We start from the raw sequence: 20,642 nt of genomic DNA on the forward strand, positions 1-20,642 counted from the left end.
CATCAACTACTAACCTCTGTCTTCTTCCATCCGGCCAATTTCTAATCCAAACCTCCAACTCACCCTCAATGCCATATCTCCGTATTTTCTGCAGTAGCCTACCATGGGGAACCTTATCGAACGCCTTACTAAAATCCATATATACCACATCTACCGCTTTCCCCTCATCAACCTCCTTCGTCACCTTTTCAAAGAATTCAATAAGGTTTGTGAGGCACGACTTGCCCTTCACAAAGCCATGCTGACTATCCTTGTTCACATTATTCCTATCTAGATGTGCATAAATCCTATCCCTTACAATTCTCTCTAAGACTTTGCCCACAACAGAAGTGAGACTCACCGGCCTATAGTTACTAGGGCTATCCCTACTCCCCTTTTTGAACAAGGGAACCACATTTGCTATCCTCCTGTCTTCTGGGACTACTCCTGTAGACAAAGAGGACATAAAAATCAAGGCCAATGGCTCTGCAATCTCCTCCCTTGCTTCCCAGAGAATCCTAGGATAAATGCCATCAGGCCCAGGGGACTTATCTATTTTCACCTTTTCCAGGATTTCCAGCACCTCTTCTCTACATACCTCAAAGCCATCCATTCTACTTATTTGTGCCTCAGTATTCTCATCGACAACAATGCCCTGTTCCTGAGTGAATACTGAAGAAAAGTATTCATTCAGTGTCTCCCCAATCTCTTCCGCCTCCACACGCAACTTCCCCCTACTATCCTTGACTGGACCTATTCCTACCCTAGTCATTCTTTTATTCCTAACATACCTATAGAAAGCCTTAGGGTTTTCCCTAATCCTATCTACTAAGGACCTTTCATGTCCCCTCCTTGCTGCTCTTAGCTCTCTCTTCAGGTCCTTCCTGGCTACCTTATAACTCTCAATCGCCCCAATTGAACCTTCTTGCCTCATCTTTACATAGGCCGCCCTCTTCCATTTAACAAGGGATTCCAATTCCTTATTAAACCACGGCTCCCTCGCACGACCCTTTCCTCCCTGCCTGACAGGTACATAATTATCAAGGACACTCAATAGTTGCTCCTTGAACAAGCTCCACATATCAATTACACCCTTGCCTTGTAGCTTACTTTTCCAGGCCACACATGCATCATGCCTCACAGCATCATAATTTCCTTGCCCCCATCTATAACTCTTGCCCTGTAGTGCATACTTATCCCTCTCCATCACTAGAGTAAAGGTCACCGAATTGTGGTCACTGTCCCCAAAGTGCTCATTTACCTCTAATTCTAACACCTGGCCTGGTTCGTTACCCAGAACCAAATCCAGTATGGCCTCACCTCTTGTTGGCCTGTCTACATATTGTGTCAGGAAACCCTCCTGCACACATTGGACAAACACTGACCCATCTAACGAACTTGAGCTATAGCTTTCCCAATCAATATCAGGAAAGTTAAAGTCCCCCATAACAACCACCCTATTACTGTCACTCATCTCCTGAATCACCTTCCCTATCCTTTCTTCAATGATTCTAGGGCTATTAGGAGGCCTGTAAAAGACTCCTTACAGGGTGACCTCACCTTTCCTATTCCTAACCTCAACCCAAACTACCTCAGATGGCGAGTGTTCATCCATCGTCCTTTCCACAGCTGTAATACTATCTTTGACAAGCAATGCCACACCTCCCCCTCTTTTACCCCCACTTCTGACCCTACTAAAACATTTAAATTCTGGAACCTGCAACAGCCAATCCTGTTCCTGTTCTAGCCATGTCTCCGTAATAGCCACAACATCGAAATCCCAGGTACCAGCCCACGCTGCAAGTTCACCTACCTTATTTCGTATACTTCTTGCATTGAAGTATACACACTTCAAGCCACTTTCCTGTTTACAGGCACCCTCCTTTGAGATTGATGCCATGTTCCTAACCTCCCTACACTCCAGGTCCTGCATCCTAAAGCTACAGTCTAGGTTCCCATGCCCCTGTAGAATTAGTTTAAACCCCCCTGAAGAGCACTAGCAAACCTCCCCCCAAGGATACTGGTGCCCCTCAGGTTCAGGTGTAGACCATCCTGTTTATAGAGGTCCCACCTTTCCCAGAAAGAACCCCAGTTATCCAGATACCGGAATCCCTCCCTCCTGCAACATCCCTGTAGGGATGTATTGTATTGTATATATCATATGTATATTGTAGATATAACAGTCTCATTTCAGTGAAGACCCCAGAATATGGTAAAATTAATGCAGTGTCTGGGTTTCACTGGAATGAGACTGGTACTTAAACGATGTGGATGTTATCTGTCTTTTTGTCAGCCCTGGGCAAGACTTTACCCTGAAAAGTCTGACCTGTAAAATCTTGCATTAGTAAAGTAACTTCAATATAGCAATAGATCCCAAAAGTCTTCACAAGTCCATTACTCACTAATATTTGACATTGATCCACAGTAAGAGATAGCCTTTGGTCATTCCTCCTGCTATGTCAATAAGTACTTTTGTGAAGCATCTTTGAGAAAATGTGGAGAGATTTAAGGTGGAGAGCTGATGACGTCCAAGGCAAGTGAAATGGCTGAGCAATTAAAATTACCAATGTGTAGGGTGTCATAATTGGAGCGAGAGAGAGAAAGAGCTTTTGAAGGCTTTTCAGCCATAGAAGAGAGCTTAAAAGATATAGATACCTGTTCAAATGTTTGTATTTTACTTGAAACGATCTAAGCTTTTTATTTATTTGCGCTACACAGTTATCAGCTAAGTTCTTCTACCCCTTAACCCCACACACTTCATTAACTTTCAGTAGCTATTACAGTTTTTGTTACTTTTAAACATATTACTGTTGAGTTGTAAAACTCATTTTAACTATAATAGGATAGATATGCACAAATGATGTTTTTAATTGATTGCTTTCAGTCCGAGATATGTGCTCTGACAAATGAATGTGTTTGAAGTTTCCTGACCTCATATTTGTGTGAAATATACTATCAAGCCACATGCCTTAAAATGAATTTGTATCATAAAAAAATCAGAAGTATAAATGACTTTGATTACTCTTCTTAAAATGAATTCTTATTAAGTATAACTCTAATAAAGTAGTAAAGTAAAGCAGGACATTGGTGAGGCCACTTTTGGAATACTGTGCACAGTTCTGGTCGCCCTGCTATAGAAAGGATATTATTAAATTGGAGAGAGTTCAAAGGAGATTTACCAGGATGTTGCCGGGACTGGAGGGTTTGATTATAAGGATAGGCTGGGCCATAGGGGGTTGAGGGTTGACCTTTCAGAGGTTTATAAAATCATAAGGTGACTTGCAAAGGTCTTTTACCTAGGGTGGAGGAGTTCAAAACTAGGGGACATATTTTTAAGGCAAGGGGAGAAAGGTTTAGAGGGGACTTGAGGGGACAACATTTCACACCAGGTGGTTTGTGTGTGGAATAATCTCAGTGGAAGTGGTAGATGCAAGTACTGTTACAAATTTAAAAGACATTTGGATAGGTACATGAATAAGAATGTTTAGAGAAATATGGGCCAAATGCAGTGAAGTGAGACTAGTTTGATTTGGGAAACTTGGTCGGCATGGATGAGCTGGACTGAGGAACTTGTTTCTATGCTGAATGACTCTGACTCTATAAGAGAAACGCTGATACGAGGATAAGAGAAATTGTGTTACAACTGAAAGGGAAAACAGTACGTGACAAAGTATCATGTTTTCCTAATATAACGTCAAAAATGATCATAACATTTTAAAAGAACAGAATTTAGAATGCAAAATAATAGTTTTCACTGTTGATCAACAAATGCAATTGTGTCTAGATTGTCACGGGCACTGCTGGATAATTTGAATTAATAGCCGAAAGCTCCAAAATAAAGCGAGTGTTTAAATTTGTTTATGCCTGGTTATGTTGCAGAATTTTCCAAGCCAAAGGTGCATGTAAAAGATTAAGTCCCCAAAAAGTGATATTGGAGTGGGATCCTGTTTCATTCCTCCCTGTTCCCATTTCCACTTGGGCAGTTTCTGATGCGAGTTGTGAAACTCTGCTGGGAAACAAACTAAATATGTGACAGCCAATTAAGTATGTCTTTGAAACTCTGCAGTGAGATTTACACCAAAAGCAACACATGGGTTCTGTGGTTTCATCACGGTGCAGGAGGTGAGTGAAAGCAGCAAGCCATTGTTGATTGAACGTGGAAGGCTAAAATCAGCAAGCTTGGGGGTTCAGCCACAGGGGAAGGTACTGATTAGTTGTGCTGGATTGGCATTACTAGCTTCAGAGGAATTACAGTTTTGTGCACTGACTTTCAAGTGCCTTAGGATCTATTCAAGCTGAATCTTAAATTCCTGGCTGCCAGATTTCCCTGCAAATTTCAACTAACCTATTTCCACAGGAGTTTGGACCATTTGAGAGGGAGCAGCAGGCTCAGCCACCACAGCAGCGTGGTTGACCTGAATGGCAGAGTTTAATGGGCTGAGGACCCACTCCTGTTCCTAACTGCAGTAGCAACAGCTGTCTTTGCAACACCATGCTGGTGCACAAAACAGCAGGAATGGAAAGAGAGCTCAGCAGGAAGAAGATGATACACCCGGCACAGAATCTGTAGGCCAAAGACGAGCTTCTCATCATGTCAGAACACAGCCCAGGAGATGCAGGCTTTTGCAGCAGGTAGCTCAGAGGTTTTGTTGACCATGGAACCACACACCCACCCAGGAGGACCAGGTGGCCATGCATTGCCAATGGTTGTCAGAGGCACCAGCGCCCTGACTTCCTTTACTTCCAACTCTTCCTGGCATGTGAAGACATATTACAGTCAGTTTCCCATAGGGCTTTTGCCCGAAACATCGATTTCCCTGCTCCTCGGATGCTGCCTGAACTGCTCTGCTTTTGCAGCACCACTCTAATCCAGAATCTGGTTTCCAGCATCTGCAGTCATTGTTTTTACATAACTGAATCACCTTGGTCTCTGATGCTTTGCTTACTGAGGCTTCCAATTATATCATCTTGGATGAGGCCATTCAAACCTGAAATGTCAGCTTCAATGGGTTGAATAGATTTTAAATGCCCAGGCGGTGGTTGATTGCATACATATGATAACCAAGGCTCCTTCAGATCATCCTGGAATCTTCATGAATCATATACGTGCAGCATCTTTGTTATCACAGCCAGGTGATCATTCAAGTCTGCTCCAGATATCCAGAGAGCTGCCACAAGATGGGGCAGCACGGTGGTTTAGTGGTTAGCATTGCAGCCTTACAGCGCCAGGGGCCCTGGTTCGATTCCAGCCTTGGGTGGCTGTCTGTGTGGAGTTCTCCCCCTGTCTGCATCCGTTTCCTCCCACAATCCAAAGATGTGCAGGTCAGGTGAATTGGCCATGCTAAATTGCCCACAGTGTTAGCTGCATTAGTCAGAGGGAAATGGATCTGGGTGGGTTGGTCTTCGGAGGGTCGGTGTGGACTTGTTGGGCCGAAGGGCATGTTTCCACACTGTAGGGAATCTAATCTAATCAACTCCTTCAATCTTCATTCATCAAAGGGAAGTCTGGTGGGAGTCAGAACTATCCACTGAAGACCTGACTGCTGACTCCTGTTAGCAATGTTTCCATGGAGATAGTGGAGAGTGATAACAGGAACCATGTCATTCATCAGGGCTACCATAGAGCAAGCCATTGGTTTGCTAAAGATGGGGTTTCGATAGCAATATCACCATTGCCATTTTTCAAGGGACCCATGTTACTGCTGACCATACCGTTTTTGCCAAATATCATTTTAAAGTTACATTTTGCACTGAGTGCTTAATGAATGTGGTAGTCTCAGGCTTCTGTGTTTGACTAAATTTCAGAGGGTAATCATGCTGGAAACCTTAGCACCATTTACTCAATGTTTAAAATGTTAAAAGCGCTTGGCAAACGAGGTTATGAAGGAATGTAGGAATGGAAGTAGAATTGTGATTTATGCGATCGTATCATTGTGGTAGGCTTGCCTTGTGTATCGGTAGAATAAAGTTCGGATGCTTGTGGGAAATGATTAACATCAGTTTTATTTTAGTGTCAGAAATCAGAATGCACAGCAGCATCTTAAATGCATTTTTACACATGATATAACTTTTTAACAGAAAAACGTCAGGTAACGCAATAACAAATCTTGTACTTGTGTAATGTCTTCAAATTTAGCAATTAATGCATGGATTTCTCTTATAGATATTAAAGACTTTGTACAGAACATACGGAAACATGAAACGGAAACCGATCTGGAATGATCTTAACCCAAAGGCCATCAGCACAGATGAGATGTTTGGTTTTATACACCCTGCAACTCGAGAGTGGAAGGATGGTAAGTGTCTCACATACAGTATTTTAAACAGCCATTGTGTTGCTGATAAAACTGAAGTCAGGATTATTGACAAAGACATGGTTTGAAAACTACTCAATCAATCAATCAAGGCTGTTGTGCCAGTGAACTGTTGGTTTATCACTTTTCCTTGTTTTAAATGGGATGTAACATATGCAGTCCTCTGTCACTATTCCCATACTGAAGGAGTGTTTAAAGGTTATAGGCAAAAGCACGCCTACTTACTTCAATAACTTGAGTTCCATCCCAACCTGATCTAATGATTTTCTTTAATTTTGAGCACTGCCACTTAAATTTGCCCAATCAACTCCTTTGCCCCTGTGTAGTTCTGCACCTCGTATGAGAGGTATTGATGGTTCGTCATCAGGAGCAAGATCTGTGTTCTGTTCCCTGGCTGAGAGGCCCTTTGACTAATTGTGGCATCTGTAATGTAACCTAAGTGGAAATTTGTTTGCTTCGCACAAACCATCCTGCTCTATATAGCTCAATGCTCCATTACTGAGTACAGTGAAATTATTCACGAAGCCATGGGGAAATATTGAAATGGACATTGTACTCTTTTCGGATGCACATAGTAATTTGTTGATAGGTTAAAAAAATGTTAGTTTCAATAAACCTTTGATATTTGCTGTTTCTTTTGGTCACAGGTCTTTTCTCTTATATTATGAGAGAGCAAGCCAATGTAACACATGATGGTCCAAAATGGATTGTGCTGGATGGTGATATAGATCCCATGTGGATTGAATCACTAAACACAGTTATGGATGATAATAAGGTAGTTAGTGCTTTAATTACAGAATGTGCAAGTGACTGTTACAAAATATCGATACAGGTCATTCTGTTCTAACGCAGCAGTTGCGTTCCCTCTGCAACCCTGTGCTATAGAAAATCACATTGTAGAAGATCACTGTAGAAAATCATTACACCTGTTCAGTAGAAAGTTTGCATTATCTAAGCACTGTCCGCAATTCATCAATCATGTTATAGCCAATTCGTGTTGACGAAACTCGTGTTGTTACCAGAACGTCCTGTATGCTCATGGTGGGCACTTATCCAAAAGTATTGATCTAATGAGTCCAAAATCATAGATGCATGTTGCTCTGTTGTAGAATCACTCCCACCACATGGATGTCCTAATTAATTCTGCAGTATCCAAACTTAACGATCTTTTGTTTCATGTTTAAATTCACAATTGATTATGCTTTCAAGAACCTTAAATTCAATTATTCTGCTCCCATTCTTATCTTGATGAAGGCAAAGGGTCTCTTTTCCTGTGCCATTCACTGTTTTGGGACAAGACCAAGTTTTATTCCATCACCTCCACTATATCCTCTGTTCTCAGGACTCTATCAAGAGCTTTGATCCTGCTGATGCCTAGGTGTATGTATAAATATATTCCAATTTTATGTCAACTACTAATCTCTGAATTCATGTTACATTTTCATCTGGAAATTGTAAATGTGCAGTGACTCCTTATGAAAAATGGTGTTTTCAAACTTCCTGACATCATCGAAATTTCTGCTTCCACTAGATTGCATTGTTCTTACCCACCTCTCCGCTCCACCCTCCGTTCCAACCTATCACCATCACCCCCCACCCACATCCACCTCTGCCTTCCTAGCTATGTCCCCCCACCTAGCCTCAGACCCCTCCTATTTATTTCTCAGCCCTCTTGGGCCGCTCACACATTCCTGATGAAGGGCTTGTGCCCAAAACATCGACTCGCCTGCTCCTCAGATGCTGTCTGACCTGCTGTGCTTTTCCAGCGCCACACGTTTTGCCTAAGATGCAGACAATCCCCAGACTTCCTACAATATAATAGTTGAATTTCTGCATCATGATTTGCATTCCACATTTTGGTGGATAAAACTAACTAATTTCTTTCAAAGACCGATCTTCCCAGATCACATTCTTTTTGGCAGATCTTCCCAGTCTCTGAACAGCACTCCTGATGAAAGGCTTATGCCCAAAACATTGATTCTCTAGCTCCTCAGATGCTGCTTGACCTGCTGTGCTTTTCCAGCACAACGCTCTCGACCCTGAACAACAGGCCATGGTGAAAAACTGGGAACAAATATGTGAAATGTCCAGCAAGGACATCCTGACGCAGGTCAAAAGTTCATTTTCCAACCAATTGGAAAATTGGATGGTGAGACAAGATTCTTGATAGTGAGTGTGGAGTTTTTTATTTGCATGGATTATGAGTCATTGTCATCCTCATTGCTACCTAATCTCGCGTCATTAATAAGTAGGTGCCCATTCTTCCCAGATACTAAGAACTGTTTATATGAAACTCAAGAGTGAGTACACGGTGACTACAGCTCACTGCTCACTTCTCTTGACCTCCATTTTTGGACACCAGTCACCAACATCTCAGAGCACTCTGAGTCACTGTCTGCATATGTCCGTGGATGTTGGTATATCAACCTCACCAAAACATTTATAATCCACTTAGAGTACACTTCTGCACTCCACTGAGGAGTGCATCGGCATCTCTCATGGTACTGGTGCTACACAGGCACCCAGGTTTACACAGGCACCCAGGTCATGATTTGAACTAGTATACACTCTGCATGTGTTTCAAGCATATAGTCATGCCATCAAGTTTAAAGGTAGCAGTTCTCAGTCAAATTAAGGGAGACCGGCTTCTTGATTTGCTTTGATTTATTATTGTCACATGTACTGTGATAAGGTGAAAAGTTTGTTTTGTGTGCAGTACAGGCAGATCGTAACATACAAAATGCATTAGGGTAATGGTGGCAGCTATGAAAAGCAGCTCCAGCACTCCCTGCTGGATATGTGCGCAGAGCCTGCATTCAATCACTCTGGCAATTTGTACTCAGCTACAATAGCAAGGTGACAGGGATATTGGGAATCTCAAGCTCACTACTGGTAGATACTTGCATGCCTCAGGCAGCCAGGTTCCAATGGTATTGCTGCTGTCGTGCAGCTTTGTGCAGGTTGCCCAATGTCCCTGACAAACTTGTCTGTTTCTCCTCTCCTCTGTACAATTGCTGATGCCATGGGGTCATCTCCTTCCTGGATCTGAGCAGGTGCATATTCTCAGACAATACTCTGAGTGTCACTTGAGCTGGGGTGTCTTACTCATGGCCATTAATGTACCCAAGCACTCCCAGCTCTTATCTAGCTGAAGTACCGAATGAGGTGTCAGTATCTGAGTTGGTGTTGGGATGGTGTATGGAAAGCACCCTTGCCAGTGTATGTAGCATGGTGACATTTAACCTGATAGGATGGAGAAGGTCATGTTCTTTGCGGCATTGGTGGGCATTTCTCCAGATGGTGTTACCATACTGATCTGGGCCAGCTGTTTTGGCCTCTTCTGTCCATTGTGGGGAAGAGGACAACCCTCTTTACACCATATTACTAACCAGGACCTCCAGGTCCCTGTCTGCAAAGTGGGCCACCAATCGCCCAGAATCTGCCTTGTTAAAGGCAAATGTCTCAAGCTGTTTCAGGCAGCTCCATGCTGTCAGTGTTCTTCAAGGTGCACAACAACCTTTTAAAATATTGCATGGGGCACCCCAGGATATCCAGACAGTGGTTAGTACTTCAGCCTACAGCGTGTGGGAGAATTGGACTAGCATTAGATGAACAGGGTGCCATTACCAGTGCAGTTCCTAGTTATGGAAGTGAGTTTGGGATGATACATGAGAGAACGCAGTAGGCCGCACAGAGAGAAACCATTCATGAAACTCAACAAAAATGGCACCTAGCAGATTTTTTGTGAGATTCAGTCCACACCCTTTCATCTGTTGTAAGTCTGTCCAGCAGCTGCTGCTTTTAAAATTTACCAGCTCCACAATAACAAATTAGATTAGATTAGATTACTTACAGTGTGGAAACATGGCCCTTCGGCCCAACAAGTCCACACCGACCCGCCGAAGCGAAACCCACCCATACCCCTAACCTAACACTACGGGCAATTTAGTATGGCCAATTCACCTGACCCTGCACATCTTTGGATGGTGGGAGGAAACCGGAGCACCCCCACGCAGACACGGGGAGAACGTGCAAACTCCACACAGTCAGTCGCCTGAGGCGGGAATTGAACCCGGGTCTCTGGCGCTGTGAGGCAACAGTGCTAACCACTGTGCCACCATGCCGCCCACAAATCTCCACTGTTCCTTCATTGCTATGGGTCCTCCAAGAATGTAGGTTTCTCATCAAAATTCTTGACTTAGTCAAGTAATTCCAAGACTAGAACATTGCAACAAATGTAAGAAAGACTTTCCAACAATTCTGCTACTTGACTGGAAAAATCTGATGTGCAGTATTGTTGTCACAGATAGACTCCAATCCTCTTTTTTTTAATTGCAATCTTTCCGAGTATCCTATTTGTTTCTGCTTTGGCCAATCCTCTTCTGAAATTTTCCTCAGAACTGCAGTTCTAAAGAAGGGTCACTGGACCAAAAATGCTAATTCTGATTTCTCTCTGCAGATGCAGGCAGACCTGATAAGTTTTTTAGCAATTTCTGTTTTTGTTTTTGTTTCTGATTTCTAGCATCTGCAGTTCTTTCATTTTTTGCGTATTAATTTTTTAAGCGTTACTTTGGTGAACAAAGCCCCTATTTTTCATGCCAATCCTTATTATCGTAACCTCTCATTTTTATGAAAGATTCTTTGGAGTACTCTTTCTATGTTTCTAAAAGCCTTTTTGGAACTGGCCAGACCTGCAAGCAATACCCTATCAGTGATCTAACTGATGACTTGTATAAATTCAACAATAATTCCTTCCATCTAATGTTTAGGAGCCTAATGTAAAGTCCAGAATTCCTTTACCAGCCGTCACTCCAGCCATTGAAGGTGTAAGGGATAAAGATTTGATTTCACCCCATGGCAATTTATACCATTTGTTCATTTTAGAATTCCCCTAATGTCATTCCATTGATAGAATGAAATTGAATAGATTCTACAATGAGGAGGCAATCTAACCTCCTAGACGATCACGCACTGACTAAAGATAAACATTTTTAAAAATTATTTTAATCTTATGATAAATTTGCTCCTCCATTCTCAGAATCTTGAGAAGGTGAATTTTTCTTTGACATTTTCTTTCACAGGTTTCCACAGCTCATCTTTTTGGTTAATAATTCATCAATTTGTTTTGAAAGTATGATAATTGTAGTGTTTTTCATTTGTAAAGTGTAAGTAAAGTGATTTAATTATTTTGTTATTTTGTAAATTTTAGAATATGTAATAATGTTGTTGAATAATTTGTTGTTTGACATTTGTATGCAGGTCTTGACACTTGCCAGCAATGAACGTATTCCACTTAATCCTTCCATGCGGCTTTTGTTTGAAGTAAGCCATTTAAAAACAGCTACACCGGCCACTGTTTCCAGAGCAGGCATTTTATTTGTTAATCCTCAGGATTTGGGCTGGAATCCGTGAGTTACTGATTTTATTGGTGCTGGTGATAATACAAATGACTTGATACTAAACATGCACAGTCTTTCAGTGAATGCATTTTGCTTCCATGTGTTACGTTAGCCTGGATGCAATTGGTAGCCCTCATAACTGAGTCAGATGGCTATAGATTAAAGCCTCACTCTTAAAGAGTTAAATAAATACTTCAGGGAACTAATGGTTTGCTACATTGTCAGAGTTACATACTTCAGATGAGACATAAGCCAATGCCCTGCCCTCAGGTGGGTGTAGACGTCTGACAGCATAAATTCAAAGAGGAGCGAGCAGTTATCTCTGATGACCTGGTCAATATTTATCCCTCAGTCAATATCATTAAAAACATATTACCATCTCCTTATCAGATTGTTGTATGTGGAGCATACTATACACAAATTAGCTACACATTTCCTATATTGCAGCAGTGACATTATACTTCTAAATTTAAAGCATTTGAAAAATCTTTGGGTTGTGAAAGGTGTTATATAAGTGCAAAGCTTTCTGCTTCTTTGTTCACTTTATTTCAAAGTAAAATAAACATTTTAGCATTATACTTAAAAAGATATTATGCCATAACCCATATGGTTAGGAATTTTCTCAGTGGTCCGAAAGATTTCAGGACAAGTTTTTTATTGGACATGTTTATGACCAACGCCATCACTTGGTAGGTCAGTGCACCCGCACACACAAAATTGGAGCAATGCTTGGTGAAACTAATGATGTCTTCATTTTAATTCCACGGTTGAACAGTGATTCTTGCATCATCGAATCACCCCCTCAGCTCTCTTTATTATTGGAAACAAATGAGGAAAATAGTTCTGTAAAAATTAGGTCACAGCAGCACAGAATTTAGCTGCACTGGTCACCTCGGAGCTGAATAGTCTCAGTGATCACTGTCAAATCATAATCCATTGTTTAGGTGGCCAAACTAATCTGAATGGATAACTGACAGGATCAGATGGGATGCCAGATGCTACCTTCATTTGGATACTACACAGCTTTAACATAAGACATTAAGCATATATTTAAAGTTATGTCTTTATCATAAGTAACTAAAAGTTCTGAGAGTCTTCTGAAGACTTCCTCCAAACAAACAATTCTTTACCATGTTGGCATATGTTTTGATTTTTCTCTTAAAAGCAACATTCCATTCACATATTAAATCGCTTGATTTTTAAAACTTCTTCTCTTTTGAGATGCTTGGTTAGCAGATTGTAGCAACTTGCTCAAGCATGATCAATCCACAGATCTCTGCAAACTCTAATTCTGGACTTCTTTGCATTCCCAGTGAGAATTCTGTACTATTGGTCTATAGTAGGTTTAGACTTGAAGCTCTGAAATTTCACTCTTAAATATTTATGTTTATGCCTCCTCCTTTAAGAAGCTTGCTAATCCAGAACTTAAACATGGCTAAAAGGAGACTAGAAGTAGAAGCTTTTCATCTTGCACTCATCAGAACTAGGATGTGAGAAAACAGGCTTGGAAACCCAGTTAGCATTTTATAGAGAATGAGAAGAGGGAGCTAATGGGTTGAGCCATTATTGTCATAAAGACAAAGTAATAACAGTTAACTGTCAGTCTTAATTCACAGTCCAGGGAGGTAAATTCTGATTGGTCAGAATGTTGCCAAGGGATTGTATTGTGAAAAAAAAACATAAAACAGGGTCCTAAGTATTTACATATTTATCTTTGAGCATATGCAAATGCATCACGCAGGTTCAGCTAACACTTAAGTTGGTTTCTGCTATAATTAGTAGCATAGTCTGAACTTCTTAATAAATGATTTCCATGAGTAGAATCACATCTAATGGTAAATATATTTTTCTGAGGTTTGCAAGCATTAGCTGGTTTAGCACAAACAGCATGCTGCCAACTGTGAGCAGTCAACACGACATGTTGTTTGATGTGGTCTACCAGTTGGAAAATACGGCTTTCAGATTGATACCTTTTATATCACATTAATCATTTGTGTGGCTGTTGTTACTATTAATTTTACTATTTACCATTACAAATAAATAGACTCTAGCTGTTGGTGGACAAATATAAACCATAGCGCTAACTTTATAAAACTCTCCCTCTATGCACATATATTGACAAAAACAAAGGGTGTTACAGGTGGAAGGGAGAAATGGGAAAGCAGTTCAGTGATCCCTGTCCACACAGTTCAGTTCAGTGCGATAAACCTTTTTGCTTGTTAGACTTGCTGCTTCTTAGTTTTCCTTCTCCACGTACTTTCACTTGCTGCAGGAAGCATGGGGCAATTTGTTCACACTTGTAAAGTCTCTGGCTTATTGGTTGAAAAACCACAGCTTACAGCAACTTATGAGGGGAAATAAACTGGCTTTCTCCAGGCTTGAGATGTTCTTTTTTACTGCAGAGATAAAGACATTTCCTTCCTTCTTAGAGGCCTAATGATTTCTGACCCAAAATTCGCACTCCGATAAATAAAATATCTGAAGCAAACGACAGGAAAAATTGTTAGAGAACTAAACAAGTCTAAGAGTATCTATGGAGAGAAATCAGAGTTAACATTTCTTTCACCTATCTCTCAAGCTGTTCGGCTACCAGGAAGCAGTCACATAGTTATTGCCAGGCAGAGCCTTTGGTGTCAACCATAGACCAATTCGCTGCTGGTTGCCAGCTGAATCTCCTTTTGTGTAGGTCCCCTGGCTCCAGCTTGTCTGTAGCAATTCCCCCACTGGTTGAACAAGTAACAGTGTAAACAGTGCATACAATGAGTGTCTTGTAACTTGGATGACAGGATATAGGAACAGAGCTAGGCCATTCAGCCCATCGTGTCTGCCCTGCCATTCAATCGTAGCTGATGTGTTTTACAACCACAATCGCCTGTCTTCAACCCCAATCCTTGATGCTCTTAATAATCAATAATAATAATAAATATAAAAATCACACAACACCAGGTTATATTCCAACAGGTTTAATTGGAAGCACTAGCTTTCGGAGTGCGCCGCTCCTTCACCAGGTGATTGTGGAGTACACAATTGTAAGGCACAGAATTTATAGCAAAAATTTACAGTGTGATGTAACTGAAATTATACATTAAAAAATACCTTGATTGTCTGTTGAGTCTTTCATCTGTTTGAATACCATGATAGTTTCACTTCTTTCATGTGTAAATCACAAAACCTTTTTTTAAAAGTTGCATTCTCAGGATAACTGTAACAATTGGTGTTAGCTAGACAATATGTTGAAGGTGTTAGCCCCCTGTGTTCTCTGTCTATGCCATGGTGTTTAGATTGATTCTAATCTAAAAAGTGAGATAACGGAGTTTTACATGAATTCATGCAGCTTTTGAGCAAAGTACAATGCAACTCTGCAAGTACAAATTTGTGCTTCCAATTAAAACTGTTGGACTATAACCTGGTGTTGTGTGATTTTAAACTTTGTACACCCCAGTCCAACACCGGCATCTCCAAATCAATAATAAATATTTATGCCTTAATTACACTCAATGATTTGGCATCCACAGCCTTCTGCGGCAATGAGTTCCACAGATTAACCACCCTCTGGCTGAAGCAATTCCTCCTCATCTTCGTTCTAAAGGGCTGTCTTTTCGATCTGAAGCTGTGCTGTCAGGCCCTCATCTTACAAGTGGAAACATCTTCTCCATCCAGATTTCTTGATTTTCTATAAGTTTTACTGAGTCCCCCCTCATCCTTCTGCATATCATTGAGTGCAGACCCAAAGTACTCAACCATTCTTCATGTGATAAAGTCTTCATCCCCATGATCATTCTTGTAAACCACCTTTGAACCCCCTTCATGGCCAGCACATCCTCATTTGGGTATAGGACCCAAAATTGCTCACCATATTCCAAATGAGTTTAGATTAGAGTGGTGCTGGAAAAGCACAGCAGGTCAGGCAGCATCCGAGGAGCAGGAAAATCAACATTTCTGGCAAAAGCCCTTCACCAGTTCTCATTTTTGCTTATATTCCAAATGACGTCTGACCAGAGCCTAATACAGCCTCAGCAGTACATTGCTGCTCTTGGATTTTAGCCCTCTTGAAATGAATATTACATTGCATTCCAACTACCAAGTAAATCTGCATGTTAACCTTGAGAGTCCTGAACTAAGACTCAAGTCCTCTTGTGCTTCAGATTTTCGAAGCCTTTCCCCATTTAGAAAATAGTCAGACCTCTAGTCTTGCTACTAAAGTGCAAAACCTCACACTTCCCCACACTATATTCTATCTTTCAACTTATTGGCAGTCTTTCTGCAGTCTGCCTGCTACTTCAACACAACCTGTCCCTTCACATATCTTTGTGCCATCTGCAAACTGAGCAATAATGCCCTCACTTCCTTTGTCCGGTTCATTAATCTATAATGTGAGAAGTTGTGGTCCCCCTGCAAAACTCCATGAGTCACTGGCTGCCTTCCTGAAAAAGACCCCATTATTTCCATATCTGCCTTCTGCCAGTCAGGCAATCCTCTATCTAAGCCTGTACCTTGCCTCTTACACCATGGGCTCTTACCTTATTTAGCAGCCTCCTGTGCAAAGGTCTTCTAGAAATCAAAATAGGCCATGCCCACTGGCTCTCCTTTGTCTAACTGACTCATTACCACGTCAAAGAATTTGAATAGTTTTGTCAGATATGACCTCCCCTTGATGAAGCCATGCTGACTCAGCCCTATTTTACCACACATTTCCAAGTACTCCACAATCTCATCCTTAATAATGGACTCTAAAATCTTTCCAATAACCGAGGTCAGGCTAACTGGCCTGTAGTTTCCTGTCTTCTGCCTCTCACCCTTGTTAAACAAGGGCATTGCATTAGCCATTTTCCACTCCTTTGGCACTCTCCCTGGCTCTAGTGATTTCTGAAAGATCACCACCAATGCATACAATCTCTTCAGCTATCTCCTTTCAGAGTGCTGGAGTGTAAGGGTGATTTATCCACCTTCGGACCTTTTAGTTTCCCCAGCACCTTCTCCTTAGTGATGGCTACTATACTCTCCTCTGCTCCCTAAGTTGAAGTTCTGGTATGATGCTCGTGTTTTCTGCTGTGAGAACTGATGCAAAGTACCTATTCAGTTCATTCTTCATTTCTTTGTTCCCCATTGCTACTTATCCAGCCTCATTTTTCAGTGGTCCAATGTCCACTCTTGCCTCTCTCTTATCGTTTAAGTGTCTAAAACAAAAATCTTGCGGTCGTCTTTTATATTGCTAGTTAGCTTACTCTCATATACACTCATGTGAACTGCCAGAGGGAGTGGTAGATGTAGGTACAGTTACAAGATTTAAAAGACATGTTGACAGGTTGAGAGGGATATGGGCCAAAAGCAGGCAAATGCGGCTAGTTTAGTTTCTGAAACTTAGTCAGTGTGGACAAATTGGACCTAAGGGTCTGTTTCCAATCTGTATAACTCTATAACTCTGTTCAGCTCTTCCCTCACATCATTGCAGTTACCTTTACTCAATTGTAATATCATTACATCTGATTCCAGCTTCTCCCTCTCAAACTGCAGAGAGTGAATTCTATTATGGTCACTGACCCTAGGGGTTCCTTCATTAGTCAGTGTGGACAAATTGGACCGAAGGGTCTGTTTCCAATCTGTATAACTCTATAACTCTGTTCAGCTCTTCCCTCACATCATTACACTTACCTTTACTCAATTGTAATATCATTACATCTGATTCCAGCTTCTCCCTCTCAAACTGCAGAGAGTGAATTCTATTATGGTCACTGACCCTAGGGGTTCCTTCACCTTAAGCTCCCTAATCAAGTCTGCCTCATTACACAACACCAAATCCAGAATTGCCTGTTATCTCATGAGCTCTACCACAAGCTGCTCGAAAAAAAACTTGTCGACATTCCATGAATTCCTTTTCTTGAGATCCGATTTTCCCAGTCCACCTGCATATTGATGTCCCCCATGCTTATTGCAATGGTGCCTTTCTTGTATGCCTTTCCTATCTCCTGATTTATTTTTCTCCCCACATCCTGACTACCGCTTGAAAACCTATACACAATTCCCGTCAGGATCTTTTATAGAGCAGTTCCTCAGCTCTATCCAGACAGATTCTATGCCTTCCAACTCTATATCACTGCTTACTATTGATTTAGTTTGATTTCTTGCTAACAAGGCTATCCAGTCCCTCTGCCCATCTGCCTGCCCTTTCGGTCGGGTGTGTATCCTTAGCTCCCAGCCCTGATCCCTTTGCAACTGCATCTCTGTGGTACCCATAACATCAGACTGCTCGCTCCATTTTAATCTGTGCCACAAGGTCATTTACCTTGTTTCATATACTGCCTGTGTTTAAGTTCAATACCATCAGTGCTGTATTAACTGCTCCCATTCTCAGTTATCCCCTTATTTACTGTGCCTGAAGTCAGATTCCTGACCTTTCCATACTCTCTATCCTATTTCTTGTTTTGGAAACTTTATTAACCTCTGAGCCCTCCCTCCTTCCTTTTAACCTTTCCCTAATTTTCCATGTAACTTGAACACCCTCCTTACCATTTAGTTTAAAACCCTGGCCACAGTCCTGATTATGTGATTTCATCAGAACTCAGGCTCCATTTGAATCGTGATGGGACCTATCCCATTGGAACAACTCTCTCCTTCCCCAGTACGGATTCATGTCCCTTGAATTCTAATCCATTTCTCCCACACCAATCTTTGAGCCACATATTTACCTCTGTAACTTTGTTGACCCTGTGCCAATTTGCTCCTCACTCAGGTGGTAATCCAGAGAATATGACCTTTTTTGTGTTCTGCTTTTTAATTTAGCCTTTGCTTATTTTCCCTCAGCAGAACTTCTTTCCTCTTTCTGCCTATATTGTTGGTGCCTACGTGGGTCATGACAATTGGATCTTTTCCCTCCTGCTCCAAGTTCCTCTGCAGCGCAGATGAGATATCCTGAACTTGGGCATCAGGCAGGCAATACAGCCTCCAAAACTCTCGATCCATGTGTATTTCCCTGACTATACTATCCCAGATTACAACTACATTTCTCTTCACTGCCCACTCATGAATAGCTTCTTGCACCACAGTGCTTTAGTCATTTTGCTCATTCTCCTTTGAACCCCCATTCTCATCCATACAGGGATCAAGAATCTCAAACCTGTTAGACAAGTTCAAGGGCTAAAACTCCTTTAACGCTACCCCTTGGATGTCTGTACCTGTCTTGCTCATCGCCAGACCTTTCTGTCCCTGACAACTCACCAAATTCAAGGTAGTTTTTCGAGCTGGTGTAACTCCAGCTCATCAACTCTAAGCTGGAATTTCTCAAGCAGCCAACATGTGTTTTGCTACAGAAATAGTCACAATTAACCACAATGTGTCCACCAGCTCCCACATCTTGCAGTTACAACATATTGCCTGGCTCGGCATCGCAGATTTAATCACTTAGTTCTTAATTTGCTTTTTAAAAAAGACTACTTAAATGGAGAGGACTATGCAGAATAAATGCCTGTTTCTACAATGTAGGGATTCTATGCAAATAAAGGGATTTGGGTGTCCTTGTACTTTTGATTCCAGAAGTTTCTATGCAGGTACACCAAGTCCTAAGGAAGGCACATAGAACATCAGTGTTTATCGCAAGGAAAATGGAATAGAAAAGTAGGCAAGCTATTTTGCAGCTGTACACAATAAGGGTCTTACAGGACTTGGTACGGTCATGTCGGGAGTACATTGTGCAGTTTTGGTCTCCTTACTTGAAAAGGGATGCAACTATGTCAGCAGCAGTTCAAAGAAGTTTCACCTGACTGTTTCCTGTGATGATGAGCTTATAGTGCTTGGGGTTTGAAGAATAAAATGACCTTTTTGAAACATATAAGATCCTGAGAGACTTGATAGAATGGATGCTCGGAGGATGTTACTTGTGGTGGGGACTAGAACAAGGGAGCGCAGTTTAAAAATAAGAAATCTTCCCTTTCAGGCAAAGATGAGGAGAGCATTTTTCTCTATCAGGACAGTCTGTGTGGAATTCTGTTTTGCAGGAAGCAGTGGAGGTGATTGAGCTTATTCAAGGCAAAATGAGGTAGATTTTTATCAAAGAAGGTGAGGATTACTGGAGCAGGCAGAAAAGTAGAGTTCAGGCCACAAAAAGATCGTCATAATCTTAATAGGTAGAGGAACAGGCTAATTAGGCTGAATGGCCTATTCCTAGGAGAGACACTGGAGGAGAGGCACTGGAGGATGTCAGAGATTGCAAAGGGAAGAAAGAGGAAAGAAAATATACTATTATCACATGGTTGCATAAGTGAGAGATGATGGTACAGTGATTATACCGCGGGACTGTAAATCATTTAATTTTGGGGGCCACAGGTTCAGATCCCACAAGGCAGCTGGCAGAATCTGTTCAATTAAATAAATTTGGAATTGAATACGAGACTCTGTAAAGTTGAGAATAGAGCTATCATTGATTTTTTGTAAAAGTTCCATTTGGTTCACACAGTGTTCTTGATAGAAGGAGATTTGCTGACATTATCTGGTCTGACATACGTTTGACTCCAGATCCACAGCAGTGTTTTGTGACAATTCCTCTTAACTACTCTGAAGTGATCTAGCAAGTCTCTCGAATTCCAGGGCAATTATGGATGGACAACAAATTCTGACCCTGCCAGCAACACCCACATTCCAAGATATAATGTATATTAAAAGCAACTAATATGTGATTTTTGTTTGAGCCAGCACAACATATGTTAGGAGCTGGAAATCTGGAATGTCAGGAAAAATAGGCAATGGTTTCTAAACTGCAATCACTTGCCACTCAGGCCGACTTCAAGTGCCTTAAAAAAAACCCTAACTTGACTCATGGTTATTTGCAAGATCCTTCTTTGCCTCCATCATTTCTTTTTTGGATTTTTAATTGCGCTATTTCTTAAAAAAAACAAATCAGAAAATCTAGCAAAGTTCCTCTCCTTCCCGCCATTACCAACCACCACCATTTGCAGAA

At 41.4% G+C, this 20,642-nt stretch overlaps 1 protein-coding gene across 1 annotated transcript in view; it reads left to right on the top strand.

Moving 5' to 3' along the window:
• LOC122550241 (dynein axonemal heavy chain 11-like) overlaps window positions 1-20,642 on the top strand; it is a 456,308-nt gene that overhangs the window by 193,398 nt on the left and 242,268 nt on the right. The window contains exons 40-42 of the mRNA XM_043690997.1: window positions 6,143-6,275; window positions 6,941-7,068; window positions 11,553-11,701. Coding sequence (XP_043546932.1) covers window positions 6,143-6,275; window positions 6,941-7,068; window positions 11,553-11,701 — 410 coding nt within the window. The remainder of the gene's footprint in view (window positions 1-6,142; window positions 6,276-6,940; window positions 7,069-11,552; window positions 11,702-20,642) is intronic.

Source organism: Chiloscyllium plagiosum, chromosome 5, assembly GCF_004010195.1.
Source record: "Chiloscyllium plagiosum isolate BGI_BamShark_2017 chromosome 5, ASM401019v2, whole genome shotgun sequence".
NCBI classification, from domain to species: domain Eukaryota; kingdom Metazoa; phylum Chordata; class Chondrichthyes; order Orectolobiformes; family Hemiscylliidae; genus Chiloscyllium; species Chiloscyllium plagiosum.